The sequence below is a fragment of the Nothoprocta perdicaria genome, unplaced genomic scaffold (assembly GCF_003342845.1).
Source record: "Nothoprocta perdicaria isolate Ctin4 unplaced genomic scaffold, notPer1 scaffold_382, whole genome shotgun sequence".
Taxonomy (NCBI): domain Eukaryota; kingdom Metazoa; phylum Chordata; class Aves; order Tinamiformes; family Tinamidae; genus Nothoprocta; species Nothoprocta perdicaria.
In genome coordinates, this window is record NW_020455624.1 from 186,322 (window position 1) to 204,656 (window position 18,335).

The 18,335-nt window shown below is 40.4% G+C and overlaps 1 protein-coding gene across 2 annotated transcripts; it reads right to left on the bottom strand.

The window, feature by feature from the left end:
* Window positions 1-527: 527 nt before the first annotated feature.
* On the bottom strand, window positions 528-13,958 carry SSR1 (signal sequence receptor subunit 1). Of its 2 annotated transcripts, XM_026044790.1 has the most exons (9): window positions 13,861-13,958; window positions 11,580-11,698; window positions 9,948-10,035; window positions 9,507-9,769; window positions 8,812-8,888; window positions 7,115-7,193; window positions 6,084-6,177; window positions 5,578-5,592; window positions 528-4,079 (listed from the first exon to the last, which is right to left on the bottom strand). In XM_026044790.1, exons 1-9 carry the CDS (start codon window positions 13,946-13,948, stop codon window positions 4,012-4,014), a joined length of 891 nt encoding a protein of 296 aa, XP_025900575.1. In that variant the 5' UTR covers window positions 13,949-13,958; the 3' UTR covers window positions 528-4,011. The 2 variants fall into 2 exon arrangements, with proteins under 2 accessions (XP_025900575.1, XP_025900576.1); XM_026044791.1 differs by lacking the exon at window positions 5,578-5,592.
* Window positions 13,959-18,335: the final 4,377 nt, after the last annotated feature.

An 18,335-nucleotide genomic window follows, 5' to 3' on the forward strand; every position in this document is an offset into this window, starting at 1 on the left:
ATCTAAAAGAACCATCATCTGTATCACTTATTTGATTAAAAGAAAAGCTTGTAATAATTTGGAACTACATGGAAAGCTGTTTGAAGACAGTGTAATTCAGTCTACCTGAACTCTTGCAGAAACTGAGGGATCTGGCTGCACCTTTTTCCTGTAAGCAATTTTGCAAGTCCTCTGYGTATTAAGAATCTTAACGTAAAGCTGTTAGTTGTTATTAAATGAGAGGATTAAACAGATATAGCATGAACACGTGTAGTTTCTATCAAGTTGCACTAGTGCTATGTCTTACACAAGCAGCTACCATGAAGATAGTCAAGCAACTCTGAAGTATTCCTGAAACAGCCCTTGTGTCACACCTGTGAGGTAGATGCACCGCCTTTCCTTTGGCAAAGGCAAAGGAATCATCTCTGAACTGCAGCTAAGGACATCAAGCACACTGAACCACCAACCAGCCTATGTTTTACTCTCCTCGCTGCTCGCCTGAATTCAGAGCTTTCAAGTGCAACATGTGGCTCAGTACTTTAAATTCCAGGAAYAAAAACAGTGAATCGTGATGTAGATGGTTTCCAAGATGAGAATGAAGTTCTGCACAACTGTTTTGAAGCAACTCTAAGTACTGCCATGGCTTTTCTGAACCACACAATTCTGTGGCCTACACTTCACCTATTATGCACATGAAGAATCATGACGAGGCCTCCTCCTTTCGTTTGACAATAACTATGTTTTCAGACTAAGTGATAGTGAGAAAACAAATTGTCAGATGGCCCCCTATTCTTTAGACTACAAAGATCAAACATGCTTCAAGTATAGCTAAATTAATGCTTTACTACCACTGTAGATAAATTTACAAAGGTATCATCCCACTTCAATACAGCCTCCTCAGTCCTACATAACTTTGGTAGCATTTTTAAGAGCAACAAGGAAGCTCTTAGCAGTTCTTCCACTAAGGTGACAGTTTCAYTGACAGCTTAACACCCTTCCTTAGCAGCCCTTACAGCAAAACAGCAGAAACTCTAGCAACATTTGAGCCCTGGCTCCTCCTCTTGCAATTTCCTACGAGGTGCTGCTTGGTAAACTAGCAGAAAAACAGGCTGGTAAGAGTCCTAGATTACAGAAATGCTTGTACTCTCACGGGGGGGAAAAAACTAACAGCAGCAACAGGCAGGATTGCTAACTTGTTCCATCTTTAGGTGAATGAAACTACAAACTACTCAATAATGACAGCCAATAAATATCTCTGATTCTAAACCACCTGTATAGGCAGTCCTTAAAAACATGTAAAAATCCAAATATTGAAGTGAATGTTACGTAACCTACAGCATAAAATAGCCATGTTTTCCCCACTTGAAAAATCCAGATGTAGTGAACTGGCTTAGAAAGTAAAGAGAATGGAAGAGATGCTAAAGTTCAATGGCTACTACACACTAGTGTTATCGCTGATTTCCAGCCAAAGCAGAGTAAGATGAAGTAAGGAATTTAAAACCATTACTTCATTTATCCTGAGAAGCACTGGACTGATGGTCAAGAGTTCCTATGAACTAACAAATTCTCGCTAAGAAAGTTCCTATTAACCATTCAATGTACATTATGTAAAGTTGTAGGACCTGAAAGACAACTTGTTACTACTGTACTTTTGAATTACTAATACCTACACAAATCTGCCAAACTGTCTCCTCTCTTCCTTCACACTTAGGGCTTGAGTAATCAGATCTTAACTACTGGGTGGAAAGGAAAAGCAAGCCAGTACCTTCAAAATATTGTTATTTCTAATTCTTATTTGCACAGTGCTTCAGTCTTGCACAGTGCTTCAGTCTTACATTCAAATTCTTCACTGGAGTTTGTAGTCAGCATCTTTTAAAAGACCAACTTGCTCCAGAAGCTAAAAATCACTATGAACTAAACTTTCATATATTTGAGGGAATTAAAGTGGATATTTCAAGATATTCTAGACTACTACTTTGTAGTAATACTTTGCCTTTTTTGTAGGGTACCATTGAATCTAGAGAAGCTTTCATTATCACCACCTGAAGGAAGAACACTTTTCCAAGTCTCCTGATTTCAGGTATGAAGAGGTTTCAACACCTTATTTTGGGCAGGCTACATAATTTGCCCAGAAAGGGCAGATGTCTCTCTACTTTAGATATTCACCACAACAACAGGTATACTTTAGTGCAGCACAACTTAATACATTTTAGTGAATTAATGCAAGTTAGAACAACAAATCTACCACAGAGCCAGATCACATCATTTGAGGCAAAGCTGTCGCATGAAGTTTGCTAGTCACCTGTACTGAAACTATCATCCAATAGTTTGCCAAGTCCTATATATGATGATCCAACAATCTGGATGCAACTATACTGTTCTGCCTGAGCTATGTTATCAGCGCATTAAACAGAGCATCACTGAGGTTGCTCTTCCCATTCTTATATTCCATCACAAGTGATGAAATGTCTTTACATTTTCTTCATGGGGATCTGTACAGTAAGAGTGGCAGTACAGGTAGCTTCAGACCTTAGACACTGCTTCAAACACAGTATGGGGACATGAGTTGCAGGTATTGCTCAACTCTCATTGGCTCAGATGCTCAGTCCCTGCAGAACAAGTATAGATCAAAAAGAGCACTTTTACACAGAGGAGATCAGGAAGGGGAAGAAAAAAAGACAGAAGTCTCAAATCAGTGAGTTTTCTAAACTGAAGAAGCCTTAAGATAGGTCCCAAACCTTTAGACATGGGAGAACGTGCATATGTAATGTAAACACTTCAGTTTTGTTCAAGTGCCTGAATGACAGCAAATTGGGTCTTGGCAAAATCTGTTYCTTTTACTATCAAAGTTACCCCCCTAAATTCAAAGGGGTAAGAACACCACCTCAGATCCTGGTAATCATATATGCAGTGCCTGCCACCAGAGAAGCCCATTTGGATTATGTATAATTTTTCTGCTTAGTGCTGAGCACACATTTAGTAACAAAATTGTATCTGTGTTACTAACAGGAAAGACAGGATGACAAAAGCTCAACTTGGACTGATACAAGTCTGAGGTAAAAAAATGACCAAGAAACTACTTATTCACCCTTTCCAGTTTGATTACTTGAAGCAAAACCTTTTCAAAATGTTTCAATTGTGCGCAGTAAATCTAAAGTCCTTCCCCATGCAAAGCTTTGTAAGAAAAGTCCATATGTCTTGATACAGATGACATTCTAGTTTGAGAACCAAGAACTTACTGAAGTTGGTTGTAGCATATTCAGTAATTTTTGAGCATACATTCCAAATACCACTACAGTCAGAATACCTAAGCTGCTGGCATGACTGAATAACTAGTCAATTAACAAGTTGGGTAAAAAAAATTTATGTAGTAATACCAATTCAGCACAAAAAATCCATGCTTCACAAGTTCTGCTGCTGTATAAGAGTCCTCCTAACATTTATGGAGATAAATTCAGATTGAGCTCACTGCATGCCCAGATCAAAACAGCAGCAATATGTCTACTGCTACAAGCAGCTATACCCAATTGTGCCTTTAGAATGCTCATTATACAGAAATCTAGATAATCAGTGTTTTAGCACTGAAGTAGGGCTGCACACATCAGCTTCAGTATGTGTGCTGCAGAGAAACCTCTGCAGAGAAAGATGCATACAGGCAGTATACAATCAAGACAGATGAAGTCACTACACATTCAGACTGGGGTAAACAGGAGGGGAAAATCCCTCAGAGACAGCACACACATGAGAAGTATTACAAAGAACTCTAAAGGCACATTTCAGGTAGTATGATTTTGTTAAGACCAACTGCTTACACACACAGGCACAAATCTTAATGGCTACCTCCCCTCCCCCAACAATTAACAAAAAAAAGAAGTGCATTTTCAGTAATATTAACACCATTCAGTTAATCTGTTCAGTCCAAATGTATAGCAGTATTTTCCTTATGGTGGCATGGACTCTCTGCACTACTCCAATCCAAAACATCCAAACAGGCAGGATTAGTAAAGGTTGAACTGTTGCACAATTTAACATTTACTCATCAGATCCCACCGATCTCTTCTGTGCCCTCTTGCGGGGCAACCGCCTTGGCGAAGCTTTATCTGTATTAACAAAAAGAGAATCAATTGCTAGAGCTATTTTAAATTAAATGTTATATGACAGTTTGCACTTCTCTCCCTCCCACAAACAGACTAAACTGACATAACCCCACAGAAGATGGTTTCAACAAGTAGATAATGCTTTTTAAATACTGAAATTCTAAACAGAAGGTAAGGAAAAAGTGCTCTTACTCTCCCACATGTAGCTTCAGAGTTGAGTCTGTTGAACTGGCCRGTTACTATACCAAAAACCCGCACCATATCCTGCTGATGCTGCAAGCTCTGCCGCTTAAAGGAGGTTTCACCCTTAGACATTACCAAACTTACAAAAAAATTTGGTCACTACTTCGAGTAATAAGTGCAACAAGCAACCACCATGCTGTTGCAAATATCAAAGTATGAAGACTTTTTGACAACTAAAGAGTACAAAATCTGAGGCCCCTGAAGGCCATGTATCATGTTTCAAATGACACTAGTACAGATTTTCAATGAAAACTAACCTAGAATTAAAGCAAAACAGTTAAGGAAAAGGTGTAMAGCTTCATTTTTTCCTAGATCTCAAGTACTGAAATTTGAATACATATCAGCTCAAAGAGGTGGGGAAGTAAAATTCAAATATTATCAGAATTTTAACTTGAAATTCAGCTTATTCTACAGAGAAATATAACATTTAGAGAGCTTCACTCAGTTCTTGCTAGACTAAGYTTTTATAAGACTATCACACACACAAAAAGAGAGTATCCAGGAGAAAGCTTATGTTCTCAGAAATGAAACCTAAGTGCTTACATCTAGTATAATATAAATAATAGCTAAAGGAAAGAGGCATAAAAGAAAAATGTGAAGTTGTCAGCTCTCTTCACACAGTCTGATGTCAGACCTAGGGCCCCCTAGGCTTCTACAAGAAGAAAGGTCACTAAGAATATGCTTATTTCATCAAAACAGGAGTCTTTCAAAATTATGTATTCCTGCAAAGTGTTTTCAAAGTACTTTTTTTTTTTATCTGGACTGCAAGACAGTGTCCTGGTGATGGAAGTTTATCTAGGATAAGGAGATCTGAATAAACAAGCTTCACTATTAAACTATGAGACTCCAAGTTGAGGTTGGTTGTATGCTCCACTGAAAAAAGATGTGCTCAGGTCACAGCCCTCCAGGTCCATCATTATCTGCAGCATGAGATTATACCAAGGTGATGTGGAGGACAAAGATGCGCACATCTGTATTTTAGGTAAATGGTTCTAGACACTGTTAGAGCAGACCAGAGTATCTCACTAGTGTATAACAGCTAGGCTACTCTACTGGAATGTAACTAGAAATTATTAGTTTTATGTGGGCATATATGAATATTATATATGCATATATAAGCACACATGCACTTGCCTAATTAGCTACTGTTCATGCTACGTCATCARTTACTGCATGCAAGAAGTCTGAACTCTATGCTTAGTTATCACACAGACACACATCAGTAATTTCCACTCTTTAAAGCTTKAGAGTTTCTCACCTCTTCTACTTTGCACTGAAGCCATGGGAAAGCAAAACAGAAGAAAGAGCAACAGAAGTTAGAAATAACCACGCAGAGCTGTTCTAAGGAGGTCAAATACTGAGGAGAATTTGGTTATTTTGGACTTGTGAAAGACATCATGATCCAGGTCTTARGGTAGCTTCAAGACAGGGTCTCACACTTCTAATGCTTAAAGGTTCAGCCTACAGGCCAGCTTCCAAACATCTTGCCTTCATAGGATACTCTCCCCCACCATTTAAGCCTTTTGTGACACTGGCTTTATACAGCTGAAAGGGCCTACAGAAAGTGTAAGATCACTGTGATAGCCGTTATTGCACCAGCTGTATCAACCAAAGTCTGCYACATACAAGAATGGGCGGTTAACTAAATACAGTGCTTTAGACAATTTTATTCGCCAGATGTATCCTGTTGTGAGAATTTAGCATGAGCTATTTAGATGTTTAATAGGTTTATTGTGCTCCAATTACGGAAGGTGGGTTACTTACTGATTTGATTTAAAGTTTCTTGAGGAATCCAACTCATGTCAACATCATTCTGATTTGATGTTCCCATCTCTACTTTCTGTACTGGTCTCTTCCTCTGAAAAGTCAAGAACAGAAGATATTGTCTTCCACATAATGGTTAGCTCTTGTATCAAGCTATCTTTCTAGCTTAGCTTTAGCTATCTTTACACATTACCTGACACTAACACCTACTTATAATTGCTTGTAATACTAATTACACACATGATACGAAGAACTTATGCATTCCTGGGCAAGCTCATTATGCCTGTTGTGGGGGGGTGGGGAACGARGGAGCCATTCTCTTGTACTTTATCAGATTAGCACTATTCGTGTTTGAGTTTCAGCCTGCAAGATGGAGTTCATAGATCCACAGTTACTTCATACTTTTTCCCAAGGGAAATGCTCAGCTACAAAGACACCATTTTAGCCCATTTTGCCATGCAGATAAGATCCAATTTTTTTCCATGACCTATACCTGCTAGAACAGTTATACTAACCAACCCTTAACTGTTACAATATTACAGAAGAATACAGAAGGCCACAAACCTAGTAATACTGTTAAGCACTAAATACTGCTAAGTACTAAAAGTACTAGACAGATTTTTTCTTCCTGAAGCTTGATCTAGTTTAACACAACAGATGCATAATTTAGAATACAGGATAAGAAAAGTGTACCCTGTATCAAACCAGCAGCTGAACATCCAGCATTTGGAAAACATGTCAAAATCTTCAATTCAACTGCTTTAGTACAATGGAAAATAACATACCCACAGAGCATCAGACAAGCAGTCTAAATGTCGTAAAAACAAATAATAAAAACGGTCACTAGCTTTTCCAAGTATTTTCAAGATCTGTCTTGTTAAAGTAAAATTTGTGAAGTTCTATCTGTACCATCCTAGGCTAGAAGTGATTTACAAGATTGTTTTCATACTTTACTTACTTCATACTTTACTTCATACTGACTGTTACGTTTATGAAGTAGACAAGAGGAAAAGACACCACACATTACCTACCTTTCTGGATTCTAACAATTGATGTAGGCCAACAATGACAAGCAGACCAAGTCCAGCAAGGAACATGTACATGAAGATTCTTTAAGAAAAAAATAAGAAACCGTTAATCTGAAGCATTTACAAGTTTATAAACAGGCTGAGCAAGTAAGCCTTGCTTTGGCCACATGCCTGCTTCACCTTTCCCAAGCCATGTGCAGAGATAAGGGAGAGACAGGATCTAAAGAACCTGAAACTAATAAATATTGAGTTATTCTCCTTTTAAGGAATTGTATTCTCAAATTTAATTTCAAACTGCAGAACATTTGAGTAGTGTCACATATGCTCAAAGTGTATAAACTAGTAACTATTGAAATTTATTACCTGTATAGACTCTTTTGAAACACCATATTTCAAGCTGTTGGGTAATAGGTTAGTATTTACATGTGTGTGCTTTCAATTCCATGATATACTTTTAGTATGCTAATACAAGGCTAATATTGCCAGGATACACATATTTTTGGCAACAGTGTTGAAAACTCTTGCCTTAAGTCATCTAGTTCTGTATTCCACAATTAGAATTCCTTAAGACAAAAAAGCATTAATTTCATTGACAAGAATTCCATCTGTAAAGTCTGATGATAATTAGCAGTACATGCACACAAATTCAATCTAAAGTTTTAGGAGCAGGCAGGACTTCTGTGAGATAAGGATGCTACTACAGCATTTTAATTCAGATTTACAAGAGAAACTAAGGAGTTAAATTGCCGCAGAGACTTAAATCAACACCCCCATTTTATGGAAAGTGCCCATTCACAGGACATTAATTCAATTTGGTCCCACCTGATAAATTTGAATTCTTACAAGAGCTCCTTTATTACTAGGATAACACACATTCAGATGATCAGTTGCTTTCATTGATGCTATTCCATTTTGCAAATATGAATTAATGCAACAGTTATTTCCTTTGGTTGCCCTTTTTTWAAAAAGTTTGTTCAGCAGAAAACTACCTATAGCAGGAGAATTCAAATATTGTCTTCAAAAAATAAATTTTCAGAAATACTGAACTGACAGCTTCTCTTGTAATAATATAWCTTTATATATTGCAATATTGAATTGGGATTTTAAGAGAAGCTGTCAGTTCAGTATTTCTGAAGATTTAACACATGGCAGACCTTGTGCATTGTAAGCATATTAACTACATCTTTAAGACAGACCAACATTCATGAAAAAGATTTGCTTCCCATAGAGGAAGTGCAACAAAGAATAAGTTCCCCTATCTCATACTGAGAAGGAATCTTTCAGTTGACATTATCTTGGATTACACAGCAGTGCTCCAGAAGCCTGTTACTCCAGCCTAATACTCTCCGAATTAYAGAGAGAAAAAAGATAACAAAAGCTTGACTGGTTTGTATTGCTGTATATATTTATGTAGCATTATGAGCTATTCCAGGCTTGGCAAAACATCTGCATGAACTGTTAATACAGTATCARTCCTGAAGACTGCCAACACTGACACAGAATTTAGTTTGAAGGCAAAAAGCTCAGGTTTTCAGTATATCAAGGTTCTGAGTATATACAAGTCCAGTGCCATCAGCAAGACCCAGACTGATTACATCTGGCATCCAATAAAATGAAGATACAAGAACAGTCTTCACTGACCCCRCCAATAATTGCTTCTACCAGTGTATCAACTAATTTTCAATCTCCAGTTTACTTACGTTTCTCCATCCAGCCCATCTTCTTTCTCAATAATTGTAACCGTTTGATTGAAGACAGCATCTTGGAACACATTGCCCTGTAAAAAAGTTATCCTATATTTTCAATCAATTTCTTGAACAAATTTTTGTACAAGTAAAAGGAAAGCCTTGATATTAACCAGAAAGTCCTATCTGGCCTTGAAGAGATTTTCTGTAGAGTAAGTTATATGCCAAACAATTTTATTATCTCAAAACACTTTGAACACTACACAGAAGTCTTACACTTTAGCCSACACTGAAATAAAAAAGAATCTCATTTTATACTTTTGGAGAATTTCTTCTCCCAGCTAAATGTGCCRGTCCCATATTTAGGGGTGGATTCAGGAGCACTGAGTTTGTTAAAACCCCAGTGAAGAGTACAGTGAAGTTTACAGTATCCTAGAGAAAGTTCTAGCTTTAAGTGTGCACAACCACTTTTATATAATTCTAAGGCAATTTAGCTTCCACTGTGAAAGTAAGGTCAAGTCTAACATACACAGCACTCCTCCACATATATAAAGGACTGCTGTGAAACACAGTTGTGTTACTTATACATTTATTGATTTGCTAAAAAAACTAAAGGCATTTACGGTCTGAACAAGCATTAACTTGACTAAGCAATTCCTTCCTGATATTGCCACATCAACCAAGAAGGAGAATGACAACATGAGGCTTACGTTTACATCTCTGTAGTTCAGATTGATAACTAGTCCAAAAGGACGACCACCCATTGGCTCAGCTGGGATGAAGGAGTACTCAAATGTGGCTTGTCTCTGTGGTGGAACTACTGTATTCAGTGGGAGAGCTGTGAAGTTCTGGATATAAAACTGGTAGTCTTGAGGGTAACGGAAAGAAGCATCAAGTGACTCAACAATAAAATCCTCTGTGCCCTTATTGGTGAAGCCCACCAGAAATTTTACGATGTTGTTTGCTGGAAAGTCTAGAACATAAAAATATCCAACTATTAGCAACTTCACACATCACATCTAACCCTAGTTTTTCAACACCAAATACTTGAAAAAGATTAGGTATTTTGGAGTTTCATTGYTTCATGCATATATTGATATGTTTTAAGCAGCGATAGGGAAGCTAATGGCAGATGGGCACAGGACTCTTACCTTCACCTTTCACAAATAAGATGGTTGTATCAGCACTAGGTGAGGCTTTAGGTTCACCTGACAAGTCTTCTTCCTCTTTTTCTTCTGTCTAGGACAAGAGATTTTTTTGAAATAGCCTATAAACAGYGATGCAAAGACTATGCTTGTTTTATAAAAAGCCTGCCTAACAAGTAAGAGTGACAAAATGTACTATGACAGTAAGCATTAGCATAGATTTCTGCTGTTGCAGGTTTAAAATTTAGAAACTCCATTTAAAGTTGATTAGCACCTTTTTCAGCATTTATCCCTCTGTTAGGTTTCACAAGGACTGATCTCTACTGAAAGGTTTCCAATCAGAAAACCACAATAAAATTTCTTTTTTGGAGTGGAAGGAAAAGGGAAGAATCTAAGTATTAAATGTTTAAGTCAATATATTAAAATAAGCATTTTTAAAGTAGCAAACAGCTGTGAGGCAACCAAGTTATTTCCACTGTGCAGGGCRAAGTATTTACAGCAGCTTTTTATTCACTGGGCAAATACAAGTATTAAGGGCTTATTTTACACATGGAGATGGTTTTCCCCATCATGAGTAAATGCATGGATGACCCCATTTTGAACAGCTTCCTAAAGATGCTGCTTGCAAGTTGGTTAGATCATTTGATTTCCTACTTGCCAAAACCACCACTTTAAACAGTGGATACTCACCTGGATCAGCTGCATATGTACCATGGGCAAGGGAAGCATCTTGCCCAGCACAGCTGAGCCTGGCATCTTAAAGTATAGACACTATGCAAAGCTGTACCTTGTTTCAGCAACAGATAAAATCAACTGCCTAACAGTAACCACTTTGTACCTCCCTTTGTCTTACATCATGCTTTAAAAACAAATTACATTTACTTAATAAATTCTAGCAGTACTGAATACCTACCACATCTTCTAACACTTGGAAAATCCAGTCAACCATAAGTTCAACTTCATATCAGTAACCAAACATCAGCCTAATTAGCTTACAAGAACAGTTTACTCGTTCTTTATTTTTTAATCACACATAGTTTAAATTCTGTTTTCTCCTCCGGGTCATGCCTTAAACTTATTTAATCAGCCTGAAGAAAAGGACTCAAAAGGGCAATATAACCACGTTTAACAAGCATACCCTGCAATAAGAGTTACAGATACTGAACGCAGTCAAGTGAAAGCAGGCTGSAAAATATGTTTTTCAGCATTGCTGAAGAACTTCACTTAATAAATCCAAGACAGATTTATACTACAAAGWTTGTATCCTCTTGCACACTAATATAAAAGTAGCCACTATGAAGCAGCCTTCTACTCAAAGCAATTCTCAGTTTACTGAGATGGACCTAAGAGAACACTAAGAGCTTTGATGAGACTTACTTACCCTACTTTGTGCTTTTTTCTGGACTGCAGTTTTTGTCACTGGAAGCTTAGCTATCCCCCCATGCAGTCTTTCCACTGCTGATTCAAAAAGAAAAGAAAGATTGTTTTGAAACTTCAAATGGAGCTCAAGTTTAATTGGGGACTTCGAGAAAGATTTCCAGGTACCCGCAAATGAAAACCTATATACACCTAAGCTATCTAGCTTCAAGCACTTTTGCTCTAAGTCACACTTCTGAAGTAACATTCATGCCCAATTACCAAGTCTGTAGGCTCATCTTCTTCAACTTCTGCTTCATCATCTTCATCTTCAACTACAGTATCTTCCACAGCTTCCTCATCTTCTGTAGCATCTTGAGCTGCAACAAGTAAACCAGCACCTACCAAAACAAAACGTAAAAACAAACAATGTTTTTTCATGCCTAGTTGTCCAACAGAAAGTTAACACTGTAGTATGATTTTCAAGCTATTAGGCTTGAAGAATTGCCTAAAAATTAATTGAATGCAGTACTTCAAAGATTCAGCTGCAGAAAGCTCAGATTCAACTGACTGTGTTGATCTGCTTAAATCTTTTTCCTAACTACTCCTATATAAGACAGTAAGTTTAAAAACAAAAATTAGTATCTGGATAAAAGTTCAACATTCACATGGCAAAGCTTAACCTGCAAAAAAGATTTAAATTGTCCATGTATTAAAATATTTTAATTTTATTGTCATTAAAAACCTGAAAATAAAGAATAATTCTACTAGCCAAAAAACTTATTTAGCAAACTTTGCTTCTAACTGTATTAAGTGATTAGCACATCATTCCTCTCGTGGTGTCGGAACACTACATTTTCCTGTGTATTTATAAAATTGTTAGTTCTACAAACCTTTTTATTCAAATTATTATAGTAAAGAAAAATTCTGTTTCTATTACCTTCTCACTAGGATTTACTGTTTACTGACRTTCAACAAAACTGGGTGTTAGAAATCTGAATCTTGAGCAAGGCTCCAAGAGAAGCACRTCCAAGAGATGGCTTCGGGGCTTCTCTGCTTCTATGATCTCGAGCCTTATATATTCAAGCAGTGGTCAGATATAATTAATTCAAATACTGGCTGCAGCATGAAGCTTTGCCTGTTTGTAGCTGAGAGCACRTGCAAGCCAGGCAGAGAAATCTTACTGTATACACAGGCCTACAAATCGATGAAGCTAATCTCTTCCAAAACTGAAAATAGTGGAAATGAATGAAAGCTACATTTATACAAACATCACAAATATACAATTGCTACATGTACTGATTTTAAACAATTCACACAGAATACACAGCTTTCACACAAAAATTCTGAAGCAGGACCATTTTATCATGGAAATTCTAACTATTATCAGGTGTGGCTAAATTAAAACTAAATAAATAAAACTGCCAAGCACAATACCCCTCTGAAATATCTTCAGAAAGTACTCTCAAAAAATTTTTACACACATATATGCAAAACTTAACCTAGGCCTAACTGCAGTGATTTAATTTTTTGAAGTTTTTTTTAAAATAAATAACCAACAAATAACACATTTTAAGTCAAAATCCTTACACCTGAACAGACTGCTAGTATGTTATACATGGGCTCCACAAGCAGCAGCCCAGTCTCGTAGATGGCTAAGCTACGATTCTTCCAGGGGATGTCAGAAGGGCTGCTGATGTGGCAAGACTGGGACAGAAAAGCTTCTCCCACCCCACAGCACGAGCAGCAGCTCGCTGGCTGGGCGAGATGGTCGCCCTTCAATTCCCTGCTTAGCGGGGGCACCTTCGAGATGGGGAACCACACAAAGCTGCAGTGCAAACAGAGATTAGCCCCGCACTGTTTGAAGGGCACTTAGAGGGGCCAGGGCACAAGGCACAGATGAAGGCCAGCAGTGGATCAATTTGCTGGCCATTCACTGCAGAACCCTGAGACACATGAGAGCAGGAGAGCAAAGACAAAACTGTTGCTGCCGTGGTTGCTCTCTTAGGGTTTTGGTTTTTTTTTTACTTTTTTTTTTTTTCCGGAGGGGAGGGCACACACACAACCGAGCCCGCGGGTTCCTGGGGCCCGTCTGCCACCAGCGCCGCGGGCGGCAGCAGGGCCCTGCTCCACGCCACGTTTCTTCCACCCGCCGGGCCGSGGCCGTCGCCACCGCAGGGCCCTGCGGCTCAACAACCCCTCGAGCGCGGCCGCCGCCGCCCCAGGGGTGACATGTCGAGGCCCCCCTCAGAGCCGCAGCGCGGCCCGCTCCCCGTAAGGGCGCGGAGAGCTCCCGGGAGCCGCGGCCGCCGCAGGAAGGGGCGCGGGCGGCGCGCCAGCCCCGCGCACACGAGCCGGGAGCGCGGGGGCCGAGCGCGGCGCTGGCGCGGTCAGGGAGCAGCGCCCGCCGCTCCCGCGGCCCGACAGSGGGCGGGGCGGCCCGGGCCGGGCCCGCTGCGCGCACACGGAGCGACCGTTATCGTGCCCCGCCATTCGAACCGCGAGCAGCAACGGCCGCGGGGCTCGCTCGTTCGCCCGCCTCCCCCCGCGCGCGCCCCCGCACCTGGCCCGCGGCGAGCGCCGCCGCGTAGCAGCGCGGCGGGGAAGAGGAGCAGCAGCGCGAGCACGAGCAGCTGCGACGGGCGCCCCATGGCAGCAAGGACGCAGCACCGCAGGCGGCCCCACGCCCGCCGCTCGCCGCTGCCTAAATGGCGGTGCCCTCCATCCGGGCACGCGGCCGCGCCCCGCCCCCGCCGCCCGCCCGCGAGGACGTGGCTCCGCCGGGGAGAGGCGGGGAGGTCACGTGCCCTGCACACGCGGCGCCGGCCGCCCCGCGCGCATGCGCCGCACCAGCCCGGGCGCGAGTGCGCATGCGGCGCTGCTGGGAGCGACACGTTCGGTTTGGCGCGGAGGGGCGGGGCGGCCGGCGGTGGGGGCGGGGCCTGCGCTCGGTGAGGGGCAGCCCGCGGCCCGGGCCCGTCGCSGCGCTTCCCGGTGCCGAGCTGTGTTCCGCGGTAACCTTTATTCGTTATTTGTACGTAGCCACGCTTGTGGTAAGGGGCATCTTTCCTTTGTGGGCCATTTTCCATATTATTTTCATTCATTTGACTTTGAACSTCTTGAATCTGCAAATTAAAAAAAAATAAAATGAAAAGCTGCCTTCTGTAGTTCTGTCTCTCCCCTATTTTTAACATGCTAATGCTGTTATTAAATGTTATTAAGTATTGAGTGAAGACAAAGCATGATCATGAAAACTGCAGAATAGCTGTGACTCCCTAGTAGTGTTATTTCAAGAGAGAAAATATCTATCCAGGGGTCTATTTTTTTCCCTCTGCAGAAGTTCCCCCCCCCCCCCCCCCTTTCTCCTAACTGAATAATTAATCTGTGGTCAAGCATGTGTGACTTACCTGAGTCATGCTTTTGGAAAAACAACCAAAACTTTTGCCTGGAGGATATGTGAGAGGGAGCACTAGGATGCCACAAAAGGTTTTATATGTGTTCTGTGCCTACCTACGTTTATAGTTCTCTGACTACAAATACTACTCGCTGCCTTTCCACCTGTGTGAGCTGGTCCCSGTGTTGCTAGTTTGCTTTCCTTCGCCCTCCCACTGAGTTTGCATGAGGTGGTGGCAGGGGAAGGTGTTAAGTGAAAGGGTTTGCAAAATACTGAGATACCTCGACTAGTCTTAGGAAAYGCCCGAGTCTCAAACTGCAATATTGTATCTGTGCCAAAAAGCACAGCTTTTAGGCCATGGCTCCCTTATATACTATCTGTATTCTGCCCATATGAGCAACTTACAATCCAAAAGGAAAGTCTAAACAATTGAGTGAAGCAATCTGTGGAGAGGATTTTGCACAGACTGCTCTGTGCGTCTGCTCACAGACATAGCTRCGTTCTGACAGTGACTGCAACTTTCCCATCTGACATATCTCATGTTGGGTGCRAATCCTGAGAGGAATGGAAGGAACACTGGCGATTCCCACCAGTATTTCCTATTGTGTACGAGCACTGTATCCTTGCATTTAAAAATATTTTCAATTGTGTTTACAGCTAGAATTGTTAGGGAAAGGGCCTTCAGTGTCATTACATACATTCTAAAAAGAGTGAGCATTTTTAATACCATCTTTTCTGGCCTGTAGGCCAGGCTGTTAGGACTATAACTAATACTTACCTCAGTTTTTCAGTTTTCATTTTGAACTTCTTAAATGACTCTCCCAGGTGTGTTCTTCTTTTTTCTAAGCTATCAGTAAAAGACAGACAGCAGTTTATATACACATAGAGATAGATCTATATATGTAGTTTGTGTTGCCACCTTAATATTTGTGTTAGTCACGACAAAGCGCTTACAAACCTATTGGAGTCTGTCTTCAGCATGTACTATGTGGCTTCTATGAGAGACTGATTTATCAAAACCGCTATGCTGACGTACTACAAAAAGCAAAGCTAGAATTGGTGCCTTACACGCAGTGCCAATCTAACTGCTTCCTTTTTTTCAGCTTTGGATGGTATCCTGGAATGTGCAAAGACAAAGCTGGCTAAAATGTAATTTGACCAGAAGAGAGACCTTGTTTGTAGTTTGGGGGGAAACATTGATGGTAAATTCAGGAGGTACTTTTTTTCCCTTACTTTTTGTTCCCTGAGTTTTCCTTGAATCTCTAGCAAAACATTTTTTAGCTCAGTTATTTTTCTCCAGACTTCGCTATAGCTATACATACTTCTGGGTGTAACCATGCACTGCTTCCCTGTTACCATTAGGTTCACTTCAGTGCAGTGGTTTTGATTAGTAACCCCTTTATCCAGCAAACAAAAAAGCAGCCCATTGACTTCAGTAGGACTTCTTTTTTTTTTTTTTTTTCCATAGGCTAAAAGATAAGAAAAAWATTTACTATTTTTAAGAAACAGTGGCAAAAGTTATAAAACTTCCTGGTGTCTAGTTGGTAGAGACTTGGTATCTTTCTGCAATTCTGTTCTGACTGCTGAAATCAAGAGAGCTTTGTGATGAGTATTGTTATCTCTTCCCAGAATTATGTATCTGAGAAATGTAGCAGACGGTTCTCAGGGAACATCTCAACTCAGTGTGTCAGTTGTCTGAGGGACTCAAAGAGCCCAAGTAAAGCAAAGGTGTATTGGTGAAATGCATATATGAGTTAAGTTGAAATATAACTATATTTCTTTCCCCCACTAACAGGTTTTAAGCAATATTTCCATGACAAATTTTATATGCATATTTTTTCCATGAAAAGCAGAATTTAAGAGAGAATTGCAATGCTTAAATTAAGCTGAAACAAGCAAAGAGACAGGACCTATGGCCTCAAATTAACAGACTTGGTTTTAGATACCAAATCTGTCCTTGGTTTGTTTCTTGTGTGAGAATTTCAGCAAATAACTTTTCCGGTCGCTGTCTCATTTTCCTTTCCCATGGTTTATTTATTTTACTGTTTTGTACTGTGAGTGCCCCAGGTATGGCTCTTTCTCCAATTTTATACAAACATATATGTGTGTGTATATATATATGAGCAAGTGCTCATATTGCAAGCTGAAGCCATGGGAATCCTCTCTGCTGCTTCCAGCTGGGTAGTAGCAAAGGAGATAAAACAAGTATACAGCAGCTCTTAGTGAGATCTGCTAGGGTTTTCATAGATTTCTGAGGGTTCTTTGAAAGTCACCCATTTTAAATTCAAGGAAGGAAATCCTCTTAAAGACCTCCAGATTCTGTGTTTTATCTGGAAGAGGGATACCTATCTAAGGATTAACCTGTCAAAAATATTCTGAAAAATGATGTGTTCCAAGAGCCTATTTTAGACATGTTTGTGAGAAATGGAAGGAAGAGAAAGAAAGCAAAAGACAATCAAGGTAACTTCTGTCATTGCTAACAGTGATTGCTTAATCAGAGTTAAGAATTTCAGTAAAGAGAGAAATTATAGCCTAATGGCATAAATCTGCCAAATAGCTAAGGTAGAATGGCATTAGTAACAATTATTTATTTACATTAGGGAATAAAAAMGGCCTCATCCTTTTGTGCCAACATTTTTTTTTCTGCTCTTGGAAGGGAGATACGATTAAAAACCTACYGGGTAAAAGTAAATTGCATTCTTCAAGCTGTGTAACTGTCATCTCAATCAACAACCAGTGTTACAAAAGGCTTAATTTGGGCAACCTTGAACTAGGAGCAAAATGTGGGAGCAAAGAGAGTTCCCCAGTCCTTTTCCTGTGCCTTGTCATAGGTAACCCAAACACAAGAGCAGTCTTTGGGACCACTGCAAGCAAAGCAAGTGCAAGCTGGGCAAGCACTTGCTGCACAGACATTCAAGCAATGGCTCTCTCTAAATATTCCTTGCAACCAGAATTTTGGGAGAGTACAGTGGCCACAACTGGCCACAAATAACGTGGCCACAAATAAGCTAACATCCAGCAGGGCTTGTTTTGAAGCTCTGCAGTGCTCCCAGAATGTTGCTGTGCTGCTTCAGCGTGGTGCTGCACTAGGCTTGCAGCTCAGGTTAGGCAGAGGTCACTGTGTCACATTGTATTTTGTAATGCAGACACCCAGAGCTGCTCTGGTGTCCCAGGCTCAGCCTTCTGTGTGTGCCCTTCTGGCTGAGCTGGCAGTACCTTTCACACCGGAGCAGCCAAAACAAAATGTGCCSCTCCTTTGGTGACTTCAGTTCATAGCCCAGAGCCACAATGACATACTTTATATGGAAAATGGTATAGAAGAGCTGAGGCATGGAGTAGAGGTTTCTTTCTACATCTCCCAAAGGGCTGGTCTCCTTTAGCAGACAACAGAGAGGATAGAAGGTTTGCACTCATCCTGCACACCTAGATTCAACAGAACTGCCCTCACAGTGTGCTGTGTGCTGTCCTGCTCTAGCAAGTTCTCTTGCATGAGGATCCTGGCTTATGTTTTTACATTAGTTATGCATATCAAACAAATATGACTTGCTCTTAAGTTTTCTAGTAATAGTAGCTTTCCCACTAAAAAAAATAGCCTTGTAAATTGTTAAAATTTTTTCTTTCTCCTTCTGTGATAGGAGAAAGTA

Bases quoted from the DNA above. Each gene is read 5' to 3' on its own strand.
- SSR1 (XM_026044790.1), bottom strand. From the start codon at position 13,948: ATGGGGCGCCCGTCGCAGCTGCTCGTGCTCGCGCTGCTGCTCCTCTTC. The intron at 7,194-8,811 runs GTAAGTAAACTG...TTTTTCTTAAAG, and splicing joins GATGGGCTGGATGGAGAAAC to AATCTTCATGTACATGTTCC. The intron at 6,178-7,114 runs GTAGGTAATGTG...TTGACTTTTCAG, and splicing joins AATTGTTAGAATCCAGAAAG to AGGAAGAGACCAGTACAGAA.